Source organism: Motacilla alba, unplaced genomic scaffold (assembly GCF_015832195.1).
Source record: "Motacilla alba alba isolate MOTALB_02 unplaced genomic scaffold, Motacilla_alba_V1.0_pri HiC_scaffold_28, whole genome shotgun sequence".
Classification (NCBI taxonomy): Eukaryota; Metazoa; Chordata; class Aves; order Passeriformes; family Motacillidae; genus Motacilla; species Motacilla alba.
In genome coordinates, this window is record NW_024037374.1 from 3,045,784 (window position 1) to 3,062,924 (window position 17,141).

General features: G+C 52.6%; 1 protein-coding gene and 1 pseudogene across 1 annotated transcript; both read right to left on the reverse strand.

Moving 5' to 3' along the window:
* The window catches only part of LOC119696322, a 2,199,709-nt pseudogene that overhangs the window by 2,167,534 nt on the left and 15,034 nt on the right, over window positions 1–17,141 (reverse strand).
* LOC119696367 (olfactory receptor 14A16-like) lies at window positions 4,536–5,468 on the reverse strand. The gene has a single exon (XM_038126077.1). The coding sequence runs from the start codon at window positions 5,466–5,468 to the stop codon at window positions 4,536–4,538; it is 933 nt and encodes a 310-aa protein (XP_037982005.1).

Genomic DNA, 17,141 nt, shown 5'->3' on the forward strand with positions numbered 1-17,141 from the left:
TTTTTTTTTCCTGTTTATAGATTGATATCAGCAATGTCCAATTGATATTGACCCCCAGCACCTTCTAATGCAGCATGAATAGATATGAAAATCAAGACCCTTCATGCTTGACAATCAAGCAGACTTGGTCCCCACCCCACCCCACCATTTCTCTCTTCCAATCCCTGGCACTCCTATGGATCAGTGTGAGAACCCAGGACATCCCTCTGGGTGCCCTGGATGGCCAGAGCCGCTGGCAGGGGGCTCTGAGACCCTGGCATGGAGCCAGAGACACACGTGGGGTTTTGATCTTAGCCCGTGGAGCAAATTACTAACTCTGTATGAAGAATTACAAGCCACACACACAAGTTTAGATAGCATAGTAGAAGTAGTCACAAAGTGAAAGGAAGGATTTTTGAGTGCTGTACAAGGGGGGTTTTAAGCCTTGAATGAAGGGGTCCAGGTTTTGTACATGGGGATCAGGGGTTCTAAGATGGAGGGATTTGGGTGTGCCCTGTCCTCCTTCTTTCTCCTTCCTAGCCTCCATGTCTTTGGTGACGTTGGCACTCACAGATTGGTTTAGAGTAGAAAGTCACCATTCAATATAGATGATAGGCATTGGGGAAAAGGTATAAACATGTAACACGTAATGTGTGATATAAAAGATGGCACCAGCCCCCTGAGAGGGCAGTGTGGCTTTGTCTGGGCTGCTGAACAGGCCACAGCAGCTCAGGAGAAGAATCTTTTAGATAACCAACAATAAACTACCTTGAGACTGGACAACAGAAGACTACTGAGTCTTCCTTTGAAGGCACGGGTTGGAGGAGGGACTTTTCCATCTTTAGGGGTCACCCCAATCCGGGGCTGGAAACCCGACAGATCAGGAATGGTGTGCCAGCAGGAGCAGGGCAGTGATTCTTCCTTTGTGATCTGCACTGGTTGGGCAGCACCTCGGGTGCTGTGACCAGTTCTGGGGCCCCCAATTTAGGGAGGACATGGAGGGGCCAGAGTGTGTCCAGAGAAGGGCAACAAGGCTGGGGAGGGGTCTGGAGCACAAGTCCAGTGAGGAGCAGCTGAGGAGCTGGGGTTGTTTATCTTGGAGAAGAGGAGGCTCAGGGGAGACCTCATCACTCTTTACAGCTCCCTGACAGGAGGATGCAGCCAGGTGGGGGTTGGGCTCTTTTCCCAGGCAACAGCCATAGGACAAGAGGAAGAAGCCATAAGCTGCCTCACAGGATGTTTAGGCTGGCCATTAGGAAATATTCTTCAAACAAAGGGTGATTGGGCATTGGAATGGGCTGCCCAGCAAGGTGGGTGAGTCACCGTCCCTGGAAGTGTTTAAGGAAAGACTGGATGTGGCACTCAGTGCCATGGTCTGGGTGACAAGGTGGTGTTGGGTCCCAGGTTGGACTTGATGCTCCCCAAGGTCTTTTGCAGCCTGGTTGATTCTCTGATGATTGTGACACTGCAGGGCCCTGGGGAAGCAAGGGGCCATGGTGACACTGCGGGGCCTGGTGGCACTTATAGGACCATGATGACACTGTGTACGACATGGCAGCACAGAGCCAAGGGGCCATTGTGACACTGTGGGGCTGAATGGAAGCAAGGAGTCCATTGGGACACTCTGGGTCCTCCTGGAACCACAGATGCCATTGTGACCCTGCGGGGCCTTGTGGAACCAAGGGGCCATTGTGCCACTACAGAACCAAGGAGACCCTTGGGAGAGCCTGGGGACAATGGAATCAAGGGGCCATGGCTCCATTGCAGGGACTCTGGGAACTGAGGGTACAATTGTGACACTGTGGTGCCCCATGGAACCAAGGGTCCCTGGTGACACTGCAGGATCTTGTGTCACCAGGGCTCCACTGTGACACTGCAGCACCAAGGAATTAATGGTGGCACTCTGAGGCCTCATGGAGCCAAGAGGCCACTGTGACCCTGCAGGGCCTTGGGGGACCATGCAGAGCATTGTGACAGAGCAGGACCTGGTGTCACGATGGGGCCATTGTGACACTGCAGGGCCCCAGGGAACCAAGGGGCCAGTGCTGCTCCTCAGGGACTCCTGGAATGAAGGAAACATGTTTGACACCATGGCGGCCCATGGGACCAAGAGGCCATTGTGACACTGTGGAACCAAGGAGAGCATTGCTGCACTGCCAGACCTCATGGAACCAAGGATCCATTGTGACACTGCAGGGCCTTGGGGAAATACGGTGACATTGTGACACTGTGGGGCCCAAGGATCCAAGGAACTTTGTGACACCGAGGGGTCCCCTGGAACCAAAGAGACGTTGTTACACTGGGAGGCCTCATGGAATCATGGAGACCATTGGGACACTCTGGCGCCTCATGGAAGCCTGGTGACACCAAGTTGGCTGGGAGTGTTGATCTGCTGGAGGGTAGGAGGGCTCTGCACAGGGCCCTGGACAGGCTGGATCCAGGGACCAAATCCAACAAGGTGAGGTTTAACAAGTCCCAGTGCCAGGTCCTGCACTTTGGCCACAACAACCCCTGCAGCACTACAGGCTGGGGACAGAGTGGCTGGAGAGCAGCCAGGCAGAAAGGGAGCTGCAGGGACTGCTGGACAGCAGGCTGGACATGAGCCAGCAGTGTGCCCAGGGGGCCAAGAAGGCCAATGGATCTTGGCCTGGATCAGGAATGGTGTGGCCAGCAGGAGCAGGGCAGTGATTCTTGCCCTGTGCTGGACACTGGAGTGGCAGCACTTCCAGTGCTGTGTCCAGATGCGGGACTCCCCGTTTAGGAAGGACATGGAGGGGCTGGAGCGTGTCCAGAGAAGGGCAACAAGGCTGGGGAGGGGTCTGGAATACAAGTCCTGTGAGGACCAGCTGAGGGAGCTGGGGCTGCTTATCCTGCAGAAGGGGAGGCTCAGGGGAGACAAGGCAGTATCAGGGAACTGGTTGGACTTGATGATCTCCAAGGTCTTTTCCAGCATTGCTGATTCTGGAATTCTCTGAAACCATCCTTGAAGCAGTTGCAGCATTAGCCCTGGACCACCTCCTCAGAAGCTCCCGCAGCCCAGGTGCCTCAGCTTCTCCTGCCAGCCCCAAAGCCCATCCTGTCAGTGCTGCAGAGCCTCTGCAGCTCCTCCTCACTGCCCAGAACAGGGAGCCCCACAGGCAGACACAGCAGCCCAGATGGGCCCTCCTGGCCTGGGGTGCCTCTGGCAAGGGAGCAGCAGGAGGCACTGCAGGAGCCTGCAGACAATTGCTGCAGCACTTGGAGGATGATCCTGCTCCCCAAGGGCCGTTCCCATGGTGCCAAGTCAGGAACTGCAATAGGGAGTGGGGCCAGAGAGGAAAGGGCAAACAGGGATGGGCTGTTTGCAGGGCAGGGAAACAGGGCTGGGCAAGAGGAAGGAATTTGGACAAGGGAAGAGTAAAGAAAGCAAAGGTGAAGCAAAGGAAATGCTCAGGGCAGTTTGGGGGTGGCTGCCAGGCAGCCCTGGCTCTGAGCAACAGCATCTGCAGTGGCACAGGAAACTCCCAGCTGATGGGAACAAACTTTCAGGCTGACTGCAGAGGCCAGGACAAAGCTGAGTGCTTTCCCTGGTGTCCCCCAGCCCTTGCTGGCCCCAGGGGCTGATGGCATTTGTGCTCCCTCAGGTTGATGTCCCCACAGCAGCAGCATGGGGGTGCTCCCGCCTGCTGTGTGCAATGCAAACAGGGGCTCCTGAGCCAGTGCGGCCGTGCCTGTGCCTGCAAGGATGCGGCACCTGTGTGAGCTGGGGGAGAGGCCAGGGCTGCCGAGGGGGGATGGTGTAGGCAGCTCCATGAGGATGCTCTGGGACGCTGCCCTGGGCTGTGCAGCGCACTGGGGATGGATCAGCCCCTGCTCTGCTGCTCCTTCCCATCTCCCCCAGGGCCCTTGCAGAGCCCCAGCCATGCTGTTTGCCCCCAGCCTGCCCACGGCCACCCTGGGGCTGCTCATGGGGGTCTTCTGTGCTCAGCATTGGCCTGGGCAATTTCTTGAGAGAGCCTGGGCAAGGAGGCTGGAGCCCCCAGGCCCTGGCCTGAGGCGTCAGCGCTGCCCCAGCAGTGCCCATGGCCTGTCCCTGCTGCAGCCCCGGCACTGCCACCCCCAGCACTGTGCCCGGCCCCGAGAGCACTCAGGCCCTACAGCAACACCAGGGCCACCAGGGCAGCGGGGCAGGGCCACGGCAGCAGCACTGGCAACACCAAGTGCTGTTGCTGCTGGGCACAGCTGCTGGGCCAGCACTGATCTGCCCCCAGCTCTGCACACAGACATTGCTGCTGCAGCTCCAGAGAAGGCAACCAAAGGACATCTCTGCAGAAAACTTTGCTGGGAGATCCTTTAGTTCCATTAAAGCCACTGAGAGCGGAGCCCCTCATTGACACAGTCTGTGGCCATAGGGAAGGTGGAGAGAAACAAAATGAGAAATGGCACAAGGAATGACCTTTTTTTTGGTGGACAATATGAACAAACTATAACAAAGAAAAAACTCTCAAAAATGAAACCAACGAGGAGTATCAAAGATGACTTTTATTACAAGTGATTGGCAGAAATTTGCCCGCAGTTTAATGTATCTGAAAGCATCCAGTCATCAGTGTCCACACTGCAGCCTTGAGCTCCTGGTTCCTCAGGCTGTAGATGAGGGGGTTCAGGGCTGGAGTCACCACTGAGTACAGAACTGACAGGGCCAGATCCAGGGATGGGGAGGACATGGAGGGGGGCTTTAAATGGTAAAAGATACCAGTGCTGAGGAACAGGGAGACCACGGCCAGGTGAGGGAGGCAGGTGGAAAAGGCTTTGTGCCGTCCCTGCTCAGAGGGGATCCTCATCACGGCCCTGAAGATCTGCACATAGGAGAAAACAATGAACACAAAACAACAACATGATAAACTGGCAGTAACCACAAGAAGCCAAAGTTCTGTGAGGTAGGATTTAGAGCAGGAGAGTTTGAGGATCTGGGGGATTTCACAGAAGAACTGGCCCAGGGCATTGCCATGGCACAGGGGCAAGGAAAATGTATTGGCCGTGTGCATGACAGCATTTAAAAAGGCAGTGGCCCAGGCAGCTGCTGCCATGTGGGCACAAGCTCTGCTGCCCAGGAGGGTCCCGTAGTGCAGGGGTTTGCAGATGGACAGGTAGCGGTCATAGCACATGATGGTCAGGAGATAAAACTCTGCTGAGATGAAGAACATTAAAGAAAAGAGCTGTGCAGCACACCCTGTGTAAGAGATGTTCCTGGTGTCCCAGAGGGAATTGTGCATGGCTTTGGGGACAGTGGTGCAGATGGAGCCCAGGTCAGTGAGGGCCAGGTTGAGCAGGAAGAAGAACATGGGCGTGTGCAGGTGCTGGCCGCAGGCTACGGCGCTGATGATGAGGCCGTTGCCCAGGAGGGCAGCCAGGGAGATGCCCAGCAAGAGGCAGAAGTGCAGCAGCTGCAGCTGCCGCGTGTCTGCCAATGCCAGCAGGAGGAAGTGGCTGATGGAGCTGCTGTTGGACATTTGCTGGGGCTGGGCTTTGGGTACTACTGTGGAGAAAAGGACAGTGAAGAGTTAGAGCAGATACTTGCAACTAGAATTAAAGCCATTTCCCATACACCCTCCCCCAGAACCGACACACACCCTTTTGTGTGTTTTTTTATAAACTCCCCCCATACCTCTGCTTGTCTTATTGATAATAAAACTCTGCACAATTCTGCTGCCCCCCAGGAGAACAGAGAAAGATCTTTGAGGCAAAGTAAGGAGTCCAGACTGAGGGAGATGGCCTGTCATTCTGACCTGTTCAGAGTTTCTCTGGGCTATAATCTTTCTCAGCTGGAGAGTCATCACTTTCCTATGTTTCCCCTAAAATATCACCAGGTACTCCTGAGAGCAGATGGATCCACCACAGCCCAGCTCCACATTTGTAGACAAGGACTCACGTTGCTCATTTCACAAACCCAGCAGCATTTTCAGTGTCAGAACACCTCTGCCTTTCCCCATCAATCTTATAACTCAGAGATGCTCTAGGACAGGTTTGCATCCTGGATTGAAGCTCCCAGCTTGCACTGAAATCTCAGGGAGACTTCCAAGAGTCCTTCTGATGGCATTGGATTGAGGGAGATGCAGCTCCTTCCCTGGCTGCACTGACAGCATTGCCCAGAGCCGGGCACTGGGGACAGCGTCACCCTGAGCCAGCTGTGCCCCCTGCCAGAGCCCCCAGTGCCGGGCAGCTGCTGCCAGCCCTGTGCTCTGCAGAGGGAACTGGGCCCGGGGCTGCAGAGCTGCCCCACGGCTCTGCTGCAGCTCTGCCTGCACAGGAGGGGCTTCACGCCTTGGACCCCCAGCCCCAAGGGCAGAGGCTTGGCTGGGGAAAAGAGGGAGGGGGCTTGTTCAGAGGGAGGGGGCTTGTTCAGAGGGAGGGGCTGCACTGGAGGGGATCCTGTGGAGATCTGTAAACTCTCCCTGCCACAGCATTTCTGGGGTTTTGTTTTCTCTCATTTCCTGAGCTTCTCTCTGCTTCCTGGAGATTTTCCTCCTGCAGGTGTTTCCCTGTGCCTGATCTCTCCCTACCCACACTCACTGCCCCAAATCTCTGGGCACTCTCCTTGGCCTGACAGAAGCCTGCCTGTGTGCAGGGCACTGGCTGGGGGCAGGTTGTGTTTGCAGCTTGGAGAAAGGACAGTTCAGACCGAGCCTGACGGGTCCAGCAAAGGTGATGCTGCTGCTGTCCATGGGCAGAGTGGCTGAAAGCACATTAGGGATCTTCTGTGAACCGACTGATCACTAAAAGGAACAGTTCAGATGGCTCAGGCACTTGTCAAAATTCATAATCAACCTTTAATATTTATCACACCTCCCTACCATTCTCCAATAGTAGGAAACTAAATACCTCATGTATGAAAATATCTTCATTTTTATCAAAATTCTTGTCTTGGAAGTATTGTATGACTAATCAGAACCCCTCAGCATATCAGAGTTTCAAGCGCATTTCACCATCCCATCATCAGAAATCCTTAGAGTTGTACTCACAGAGTCTGTAGGCATTGGGATGTTCCAGCTGTAGGAGATCACTGCAGGAGCTGCAGCTGCATTGTCCTGCAGCCAGAGGTTCCTGTGCCAAGGGCTGGCAGGGATTCTGCCCCAGGCACTTCCCAGCACCTTCCCAGCCCTGACTGATTGAAGCTCTCTGTGCCTCTGTGCTGTGCCCGGGCTGGCTGCAGGCAGTGCCCCAGCCCTGCTGGGCTGGCAGAAGAGCTGCTCAGCAAGAGAAATGTGCTTTTGAAGCTCTTCTTGGTTCCCAGGAGCTGCCTCTGTGCCAGCAGCCCTGCCCAGCTCAGCAGCACAGACACAGCACAAGGACTTTAATGAGCCTCTGGGGCTTTGTGCTCAGGCCCTGAACATCAGTCCCTGAGAGGCAGCTGAAGAAACCTCTCCAGAGCTCCAAGTCAGAATCACACTCCAAAGTTTCTTTCACTTTTAATGGGTCCCACTGAGGTTCAAGACTGAGAAAGCGTCCCCAGGCCCCAGGCAGAGCAGAGAACTGCAGGCAGTGATGACAGCTGGGGACAAAGAGAAGCCAAGGCTTGGTGCCCTGGGCCACAGCAGGCTCTGTGCCACCAAGGGCTGGCAGGAGACACCTTGTCCTGAGCCACTGGGGCCTCCTGGCACAGCCCCAGCCAGGCTGGCCACTGGCAGCCCCTTGTCCTGCCCTCAGCATCCCCCCTAGCCCACATGCCAGTGGCCTCAAGGATCTGCTGGAAGGAGTCCCTGGGGAGCCTTGGTCAGCAATGGCTCTGGGGGCTCCTTCATGCTCCCAGGGACTGCAGGCTTTTCAAAGAACTTTGGGTTTTTCTTTTGCCTTGGAGTCTCTGAGAGGTTTGTGCAATCATGGCCTCCAATGATCTGCTGTAATTAGTCCCTGGAGAGGCTTTGTCAGTAACAACACTCAGTGGGGCTCATTAATGCTTCAAGGTACTTCAGTTATTTGAAGGTACTTGGTGTTTCCCTTTTGACACAGACTCTGTGAGAGGTTTGTGCAATCATGGCCCCAATTATCTGCTTTAACGAGTCCCTTGAGAGCTTTGTACTGACACTCAGTGGAGCTCATTACTACTTTGAAATACTCAAAATTTTTATGATACTTTGGAATTTCCTTTCCTCACTGAGGTTTCTGAGAGTTTTTTTAGCCATCCTGGCCTCCAGTTCTCGCCTCCAAGGAGTCCATGAGGAGCCTGTGTTGGGGATGGACCTCAGTGCGACTCATTAATTCTTTTAGACACTTTGGAGTTTTCTTCTGACTTTGACTCCTGGAAAAGTTTGTGCTATCTCCTCTCAGGCCCTGAGGTTCCAGGGCTCAGCTCCAAATGCACCACAGGGCTCATTAGGATCAAGCAAGTTCTGACAAACCATGGCTCTGCCTTGATTTCCCTCTGCTCTCCTGCAGTTTATCAGGAAGTTTTCTGTAGTTTTTTTGATTTGCCAATTTGAGATTTCTTGGCCAGTGCATCAATTAGTGTGGCAGGTTTAGTGTTGGCTAATTACCAGTGCACTCCCTAGAATATACTTACTCATTTCCTGCTGTGAGGTGGGATTAGGAGAAAGGCAACGTAGGTCTAAAACATTAAAAGTGTATAAAGAAATGTTAATTAATAATAATAAATATTAAGAATAATAAGAATCAGAACAAAACTCTCAGAACACTTCTCTCCCTACAACCTTTTCTTTCTTACTGGCAATGTAAAGAGACAAACCTAAAATTTTCAGTTTGTTATTTCTAGAATAGTCTTTCTTCAGTTCACTTAGGGAGAGGAGTCTCTCTTTCATGCTATGGAGACTTCTCTGTTAAGAATACAATTCTCTCGTGGCTCTCAATTTCCACAAATAGCAGCCACCCTAATAATCTGCTATTGTCAAGTCCCTCCCATTTGTTCACAGCCTTTCCCACAGTTGTGTTTATGCACCATGTCAGCTTAGGGGGTATTAGTTTAAAGATGAGCTGTTTAAGAGCAAAGGTTCTCTTCATCTATTTCTGAAATCATCTTCATCTCTGGGAACAGAGATCTTTTTCTTCTCTCCCTGAGGGCACAGGCTCTCATCACTCTTCTATTTTTCTCTGTACACACTTCTCATGGGATCACAGCTACTTCTACATTTGCTTACTTTAGCATGGAGGCCTTTGCTGAACAAGTCATCTCCCCATATTTTCAATGCATTATAGGAAAAAATGGAGTCTAATGTATCAAGTACATCCTTCTCCATAGCCTTACAAGAGGATTTCAGCCCCAAGGTCATGACATCTTCTCATCCCTCCCATCTGGGACTCTACTTCCCCTTCACTGACCTTGGTGTCTTCATGTTGTTCCTCTCTGTGCCTGCACTTTGTCCTCCCTCTCACTGGAGAGGGAGGATGGAAGCACTGAAAGAGTTCATATCTCGCCCAGGGCCTGCAGATGGTTACGTGACCCCGGCCAGGCTCGGTACTTGCGGCCGGAGCTGTTTTACCATGGAGGTTTCTGCAGCGGCTGCGCTGGGGCTGTGTCAGGATGGGCCGCGCTGGGGGGAGGGCCAGGATCTCAGCAGCCAGGCCAGAACACAGCAGCAGCAAAGCCGGGGGCCGATGGCTTCTCCTCCCCCTGCCCAGTGGTTGCAGACGAACCCCAGCAGGGGCAGAATCTTGGCTGAACTGACCCGGCCCGGGGCTGCTCCTGGGGCTTGGTGGATCCTGGCTAATCCTGGGCCAGCAGCGGGGCAGGGCTTCGTAGTGGCCTGATGTTCACAACAGCAGCCACAGACCAGCCCGGCCTCAGCCCCCTGGCCTCCCCTTCCCCTGCCCAGAAGCTGATGGGGCCTGGCAGGCTCCCCGGGAAGGGGCCCAGCCCCACGGCAGGAGCTGCCCAGCCTGCCCTGGCTGAGATCGGGACCGGGTTGGCCTTGTTACCTCTTTGCCAGCCAGAAGGAAAAGAGACCCTTCGAGACTTCTTTGTCTTTAACGTGTGTCTTCACAGAGGCGTGCACAGTTTCCTTAGTGGTTTAACAGATTGTCAGTGCTCAAAGCTAATTACTGATTGGGTTTTTGTCAGACATGGAGGAAAATGCTAGCAGCTTCTCTTAGGACATCAATTCTGTGCTGCAAAACCACCACAACAGCACAGAGCACAGAGCTCCTTTGTCCATATGTAGTGGTCAAGTGCCTGAGGCCTCAAAACCCCTCCTTGGGAGATCTCTGGGCCCTCCCCAAGGTGTTTTCAATTGAAATCATTCAGCTCAGAGTCTAAGAAAATCACCAGAGGTCAGGGCCAGCCTGACCTGTCTGTCCTGGCTGCTTTTGTGTGGAGGAATCCTTGGATATATGGAATTTGGGAGGCCAAATTCTAATTTTGTCCATGGCTCCTGGACATAAAAAGCTGGTTCTTTTCTATAGGAATAAAGGAACAGACACACAGTGTTTCAGGAGGAGATGAGAGGTGACCATCGGTGGCCATGGCCAGCCAGAGCTGGCTGCGAGATACCCCTGCATATAGGAAGTTTTTTAGGGAGAGTACCACTTTTGGCAATGGGCATCAGAAAAGTCAGACAGTTCTTTTCCATAGCAAGGAGAACATGGAGTCCCAGTGCTCCAGGAGCTGATGTGAGGCAGCCCTTGACATCCCAAGATCAGCCAGACCTGTCAGGTGGCCCATGGAAGACCAAGCCAACCAGACCTGTTCCATGTTCCCTGGGTTCCATGGGGCCCCACAGTGTCCCAATGGTCCCTTGCTTCCAGGAGGCCCTGAGGTGTCACAATGCCCCCTTGGTGACACGAGGCCCTGAAGGGTCACAATGGTCTCCATGGTTCCATCAGGCCCCACAGAGTCATCATGGTCTCTGGGCTCCATGCAGCCGCGCTGTGTCACCATGGCCCCTTGGTTCCATGGGCTCCAGTGGTGCCACAATGATCCCCTTGGTTCCATGAGGTGCCCACAGTGTCCCAGTGATCTCCAGGGGAAGGAAAGAACCGAGCCCCAGTGTTGCAGGGGCACTCACCAGAGGCCAAGGCAAGCCAGACTTTACAGTACTGGCAGATTTTGCCTGGATCAACCCTTGGATATACAGAATTTTAGAGGTGGAATCCCAGTTTCAGACATGGACACCTGGAGAAGAAGGACGGTTCTTTTCCATAGGAAGGAAAGCAAAGAACATCAGTGTTTCGGGGACAGAAAAAAGGCAGCCATCAGAGGCTTAGGCCAGCCACATCTCTCTGTCCTGGCAACTTTTGTCTGAAAGCAGCCCTTGGATATAGGGGATTTTGGAGGTGGAATTCCAATTTTGGCCATTTCTGTGTAGATAAGAAGGATGGTTCTTTTCCATAGGAAGGAAAGCACTGAGCCCCAGTGTTTCAAAGGCAGAAGAGGAGAGAGATGGCCAAGCCAGCCAGACCTCTTTGTTCTTGCAGATTTTGTCATGAAGGAATCCTTGAATATATGGAATTTGGGAGGAGGAATCTCAATTTTGACAACAGACACCATGAGAAGAAGGATGGTTCTTTCCATTGGAAGGAAATCATTGAGCTGCTGAGTTTCAAAAGCAGGTGAGAGGCTGCCCCCAAGGGGCCAAGGGCAGCCAGACCTGTCTGTCCTGGCAGCTTTCTCTTGGGAGCAATCCTTGGATGTACCGAGTTGTGGAGGTGGAATCCCAGATTTGGCCATGGACACGTGGTCAAGATGGACGGTTTTGTTCGTATAGGAAAGACAAGCACAAAGTCCAAGTGCTCTGGAAGAAGATGAGAGGTGGCCTTAGGCTAAGACAGACCTGTTTCTCCAGGCACCTTTTGTCTAGGGGCTATCCTTGGACACAGGGCATTTTGGAGGTGGAATCCCAATTTTGGCTATGGGTTCCTGGACAGGTAGGAGAGTTCTTTTCATGAGGAAGGAAAGCACAGAGCACCAGTGTTTCAGAGGCAGATGATTGCCAGCCCTCAGGAAGACAAGGTCAGCCAGACTTGTCAGTCCTGGCAGCTTTTGTCTGGGAGCTATCCATGGATCTAGGGAATTCTGGAGGCAGATGGCCAATTTTGGCCATGGGTGCCTGGTTGAGACGGATGGTCATTTCCCATAAGAATGAAAAGCACATGGTCCCAATGTTTCAAAGGCAGATGAGAGGAGGTCCCTTGGTGGCCAAGCCAGCCAGACCTCTCTCTTCTGGTAGATTTTATCTGGAAACAATCTTCGCATATAAGGAAATTTGGAGGAAGAATCCAAATTTTGGCCATGGGCCCCTGGAGGAGGAATCACCCACAGGATGGAAAGCCCAGAGCCACAGTGCTTTAGGGACAGATGAGAAGCAGCCCTCAACATGCCTAAGTCAGCCAAACCTGTCAGGTGGTCCCCAGGAGGCCCAGCCAGCCAGACCTGTTCCATGTTCCCTTGGTTTCATGGGACCTCACAGTGTCCCAATGGTCTCCTTGGTTCCATGAGGCCCTGGAGTGTCACAATGTTCCCCTTGCTTCTGCAGTGCCACAATGGCCCCATGTTTCCATGAGGCCTTGCAATGTCACAATGGTTTTGTGGTTCCACAAAGCCCTGATGTGTCACCATGGCCCCTCAGATCCATGCACCCTCACTGTGTCACAATGGCTCCTCCGTGACACTGTGGGCTGCACAAGGTCACCATGGAGCCTTGGATACTTGGGGCTCCCGACTTTGACAAAGATTCCATGAGGCATCAAAGAGTCACAATGGCCCTTTGGTTCCATGAGATTTCGTAGAGTCACCATGGCATCCTTGGGCCTGCCTTGTCACAACTGACCTGTGGTGGGGATCATGAAAATACAGAAAGCCCCTGGCGGCTCTTTCTCTTCAGTTGTCTTCAGTTCTCCAAGCCTTGTGCAGTTCATTGGAGTCAGTTTGGAGTTTTGTTGAGGAGGAAGATTTCAAAGTGCACCCCATGACTTTTCTTCTTTAATCAAGTGAGTATTTTTTTTATTTTCCAGTTCAAAGAAGAGCTGATAGAAGCATTCCTCAGGTGATCTTGATGCTGAATGTCTCCTTAGGAGGTCTGGTCATGCAGAAGAATGAGCCCCTTGAGGGCTGACCCTGTTTGGACAAGCTGCTCCTCACCCCCAGCCTCACCATGTCTGACATGGCCCAGCTGGCACTGACATCCCTGTGCCCTGCAGCAGAACCTTGTCCCCTGAGCTCTGCAGCTCCATGGCCCAGCCCATTGCACCATGTGTCACCTGATCTCCTCAGGGCTCTGCCTGCACACAGGCCCAGGAGAAATTTTCCTGTTGGCAGGGAAAGAATGGAAAAGCCTGAGCAGGTTTCCTGAACAGAAAACCCCACTCAGGAGCCACCTGCTCAGTCCAGGCTGCCTGGCATGGTGTCACCTTTCTGCCAGAGACAGTGTGAGCAGAAATGATCTCTGGAAGCAGAATTCTCTGAGTCTGCAGCTGAATTCTCTGTCCCTGTCCTTTCCCTGGATCTCTGTTGCAGATGGAAGCTGCTGGTGCCATCCTCACCTTGAACCTCTCTCTGGAATGCAAACAGATCTTCCCAGGTGTGATAAAAAGGATTTGCTCCACGTTTCCACAAAACTTTCGGGTTCCTCATGGAACGAAGGGGCCATTTTGACACTGAGGGGGTGACGTGGAAGGCAGGAGTCAATTGTGACCCTGGGGTCCCATGGAACCAAGGGGCCATGGTGACACAGCAGGGCCACGTGGATCCAGTGGTCCATGGTGACACTGTGGATCCAAGGAGACCATGGAGACACCCCTGGAACCTCCTGGAACCAAGGAGTCCATGGTGACCCAGCGGGGCTGCATGGAGCCAATGGTCCATGGTGACACTGCCCATCCAAGGAGGCCATTGTGACACTGCCGAAGTTCATAGAGCAAGGGAGGGCATTGTGACACTGGAGAACTTCATGACACCAAATATCCATGGTGACACAGCAGAGCATCATGGGAACCAATGAACTGCTGCTGGCAGTGTGGAAACTCATGGAGCCAGGGGCCCTTGTGGCACTGCAGAACCAGCACAGCTGCTGGACCTTGTCCCCTGTCCCTGCACAGCTCCTTGGCAGGCATGGCAGGAGCAGCACCGTGGCACCGTCAGAAATGCCCACTCTGGGATCCATGGCACACACTCCCAGGGGCTGGAATTCCAGTTCCCAGCCAGGAAAAGATGTTCCTGCCCTTGAAGGCAAAGCTCTGAAGAAGGAGCCTGTCCTAGAGTGACGTTATGATGCTTGTATCCCCATTTGTGTACTCTGTTTATGCTGGATATTATGTTCTGTGCCTTCAAGACTGGCTCTGAAGAGCGAATGTTTTGTTCTGGTTTTGTTATCAGCCTGCTCCCCCACGCCTGGCGGGACACAGAGACCGGGCAGTGCATAGTGCGGCTTCTGCTTTTTGCTGTGCTTTTTACTTTGCTCTTGCTTCTGCTTTGCTCCTGCTTTGCTCTTGCTTTTGCTTCTGTTCATAGTTAGTTTAGCTAAGCAGCCCAAATTTTACACTGGACTGTTTTTTCCTTTCCCTTTTTTGGCACCACGTGAACCTGCTCTGGACTGGGACCTGGGAAACACCGAGAGTTTGCACCTTGTGGCTGCAGCAGCCATCCCCAGTGCCGGAGGGACAGACAACAGAGCGACCACTCCCAAGAGAGGCTTTCTGAATTTGTCATTTTTTCAGAGCAGTGAAAGAGTGTTGTCATCCAGTATTGTTCATTCTGTGTGCTGGGGGGTGCTGTGCCTGTTAAATAAACAGGTTCTTTCCACTTCTCTCTGAGGAATCCTTCCTGAACTGGTTGTGGGGAGGGGCCGTGTGGGTATGCTTTCTGGAGGGGCCCCCTTTTGGAGGTTTTCTCCCAAATTTGCCCTAAACCAGGACAAAATTTGGTGCCCAATTCGTGGAGCTTGAGAGAGAGTGGAAAAAGCCCTGTTTTGAGTGCATTTTGGTTGTCATTACTCTGTGTTGGTATAAAGCAGGTAATAGCCATGGTTTTTGGATTCATAATGTCTCTTGGGGTGAAGGCTTGCATGCATTTCTGTTCTCTAGGGTTTTTTGAGATCTTAATACCTCTATGGACCCCAGGTTTATTTTCTCATCCAGAAATAGCTCTGGTATTGTACCTAATATGTAGTTTTTACAGCGGTGGGGCAGTGACCAGAATAGCTACCCGGCTGGCCTTGGTGGTAATGGTTTGTAAGAAGTTGATAAAGGTGCTGGGGTCTGTTCCAGGGATGAATGGTTCATGGCTATGGTTTTGCAGGCAGTTTGTCAGAGGAAGAGCAGGGGATGAGGCTTTTCAGCCTTTGCTTTCTTTCCTCTCCTCTGAATCTGTTACCTCCCTGTTGGAGAATGTTCAGTTTCCCCTGAATATTAAAGAGACCATCTTTCTGGTATTTAACCTGGTAAGCTTCCTCTGTACAGTCTGCAGCTTCTCTAGAATGAGGGCTGAGATTTCTAGAGGAGCTGATGATATCCCTGACCCAGGAGTAGATGCAGATGCGGAAAATCCTGAGTGGGGTGGGAAATGGGAGGATATGGGCCAAATCCTGAAGGAATTCCCTGACCCTATAGTATGGGACTTTCCCCATGAACAAATTCAGAACCCAGCTGAGGTGGGGAAATACCTGAGAGAGAAGTACCATGATGACCCTGAGGAGAAAAAGATCCTTGCAGTGAGCTGGGCCCTGGCATATGCTTATCGCACACTGCTGGATACTCTAGGGCAGCAGACAGAGGCAGGGGGGCAGGGAGATAAATCAGCAGCTATCCAAGTCACTCAGGCTGCAGCCAACACCCCAGGCTCGAAGCCAGCAGCTAAACCAGACAGTGAGCCTAAGCCAGCAGCTAAACCAGACAATAAGCCTCAACCAATGGCTGTTGCTGCTCGCACTAGAAGTAGAAAGCGCACAGATGAGACCGATCGACCAGTGGTTGATGATGATGATGCAGGAGAAGGACCCTCAATGCTTCCTGACATAAAATCAGGAGTCAGAGCAGCAGGCGCAAGATCAGAATCCATCTACAGTAGGACTTCTGAAGGGAGAAGAGCAACAGGTACCAATTGCCACTTCCACAGTATAGAACAACTCGAGATGCTGTGATTGCCATCCATAAGATGATCCGAGAGCTGGAGAGCCAAGGGGTGGTCAGCAAAACCCACTCACCCTTCAACAGCCCCATTTGGCATCCCATTTTTGTAAATCTGAAGGAGAATGGAAATTGAGAGTGGACTACTGTGCATTGAATGAAGTGACTCCACCACTGAGCGCTGCCATGCCAGACATATTAGAGCTCCCATACGAACTGGAGTCCAGCGCAGCGAAATGGTGTGCTGCTATCAACATTGCCAATGCACTTTTCTCCATTCCTCTGGCAGCAGAATGCAGGCCTCAGTTTGCCTTCACGTGGAGGGGAGTGCAGTACACCTGGAACAGACTTCCCTGGGGGTGGAAGCACAGCCCCACCATCTGCCATGGACTGATCCAGGCTCTGCTAGAAAAGGGTGAGGCTCCAGAACATCTACAGTATAATGATGACATCATTGTGTGGGGGAACACAGCTGCAGAAATGTTTGAGAAAGGAGAGAAAATCATCCAAATCCTCCTGGGAGCTGGTTTGGCCATCAAAAAGAGCAAAGTAAAAGGACCAGCTCATGAGATTCCATTCCTAGGCGTAAAGTGGCAAGATGGTCAGCACCAGATTCCTACGGATGTCATCAACAAGATCACAGCTATGTTTCCACCAGCCAATAAGAAGGAGACACAAGCTTTCCTAGGTGCCATAGGCTTTTGGAGAATGCATATTCCTGAGTACAGCCAGATTGTGAGCCCTCCTTACCTGGTCACCTGCAAGAAGAACGATTTCCACTGGGGCCCTGAGCAGCAACAAGCCTTTGCCCAGGTTAAGCAGGAGATCGCTCATGCAGTAGCCCTTGGCCCATTCAGGACAGGACCAGAGGTGAGGAACATGCTCTACTCTGCAGCTGGGAGCCATGGTTTGTCCTGGAGCCTTTGGCAGAAGGTGCCTGGGGAGACTCGAGGCTGACCACTGGGATTCTGGATCTGAAACTACAGAGGGTCTGAAGTCAACTACACTCCCTCAGAGAAGGAAATCTTGTCCACCTATGAAGGAGTTCAAGCCACCTCAGAGGTGATTAACATGGAAGCACAACTCCTCCTGGCACCACGACTACCGGTGCTGGGGTG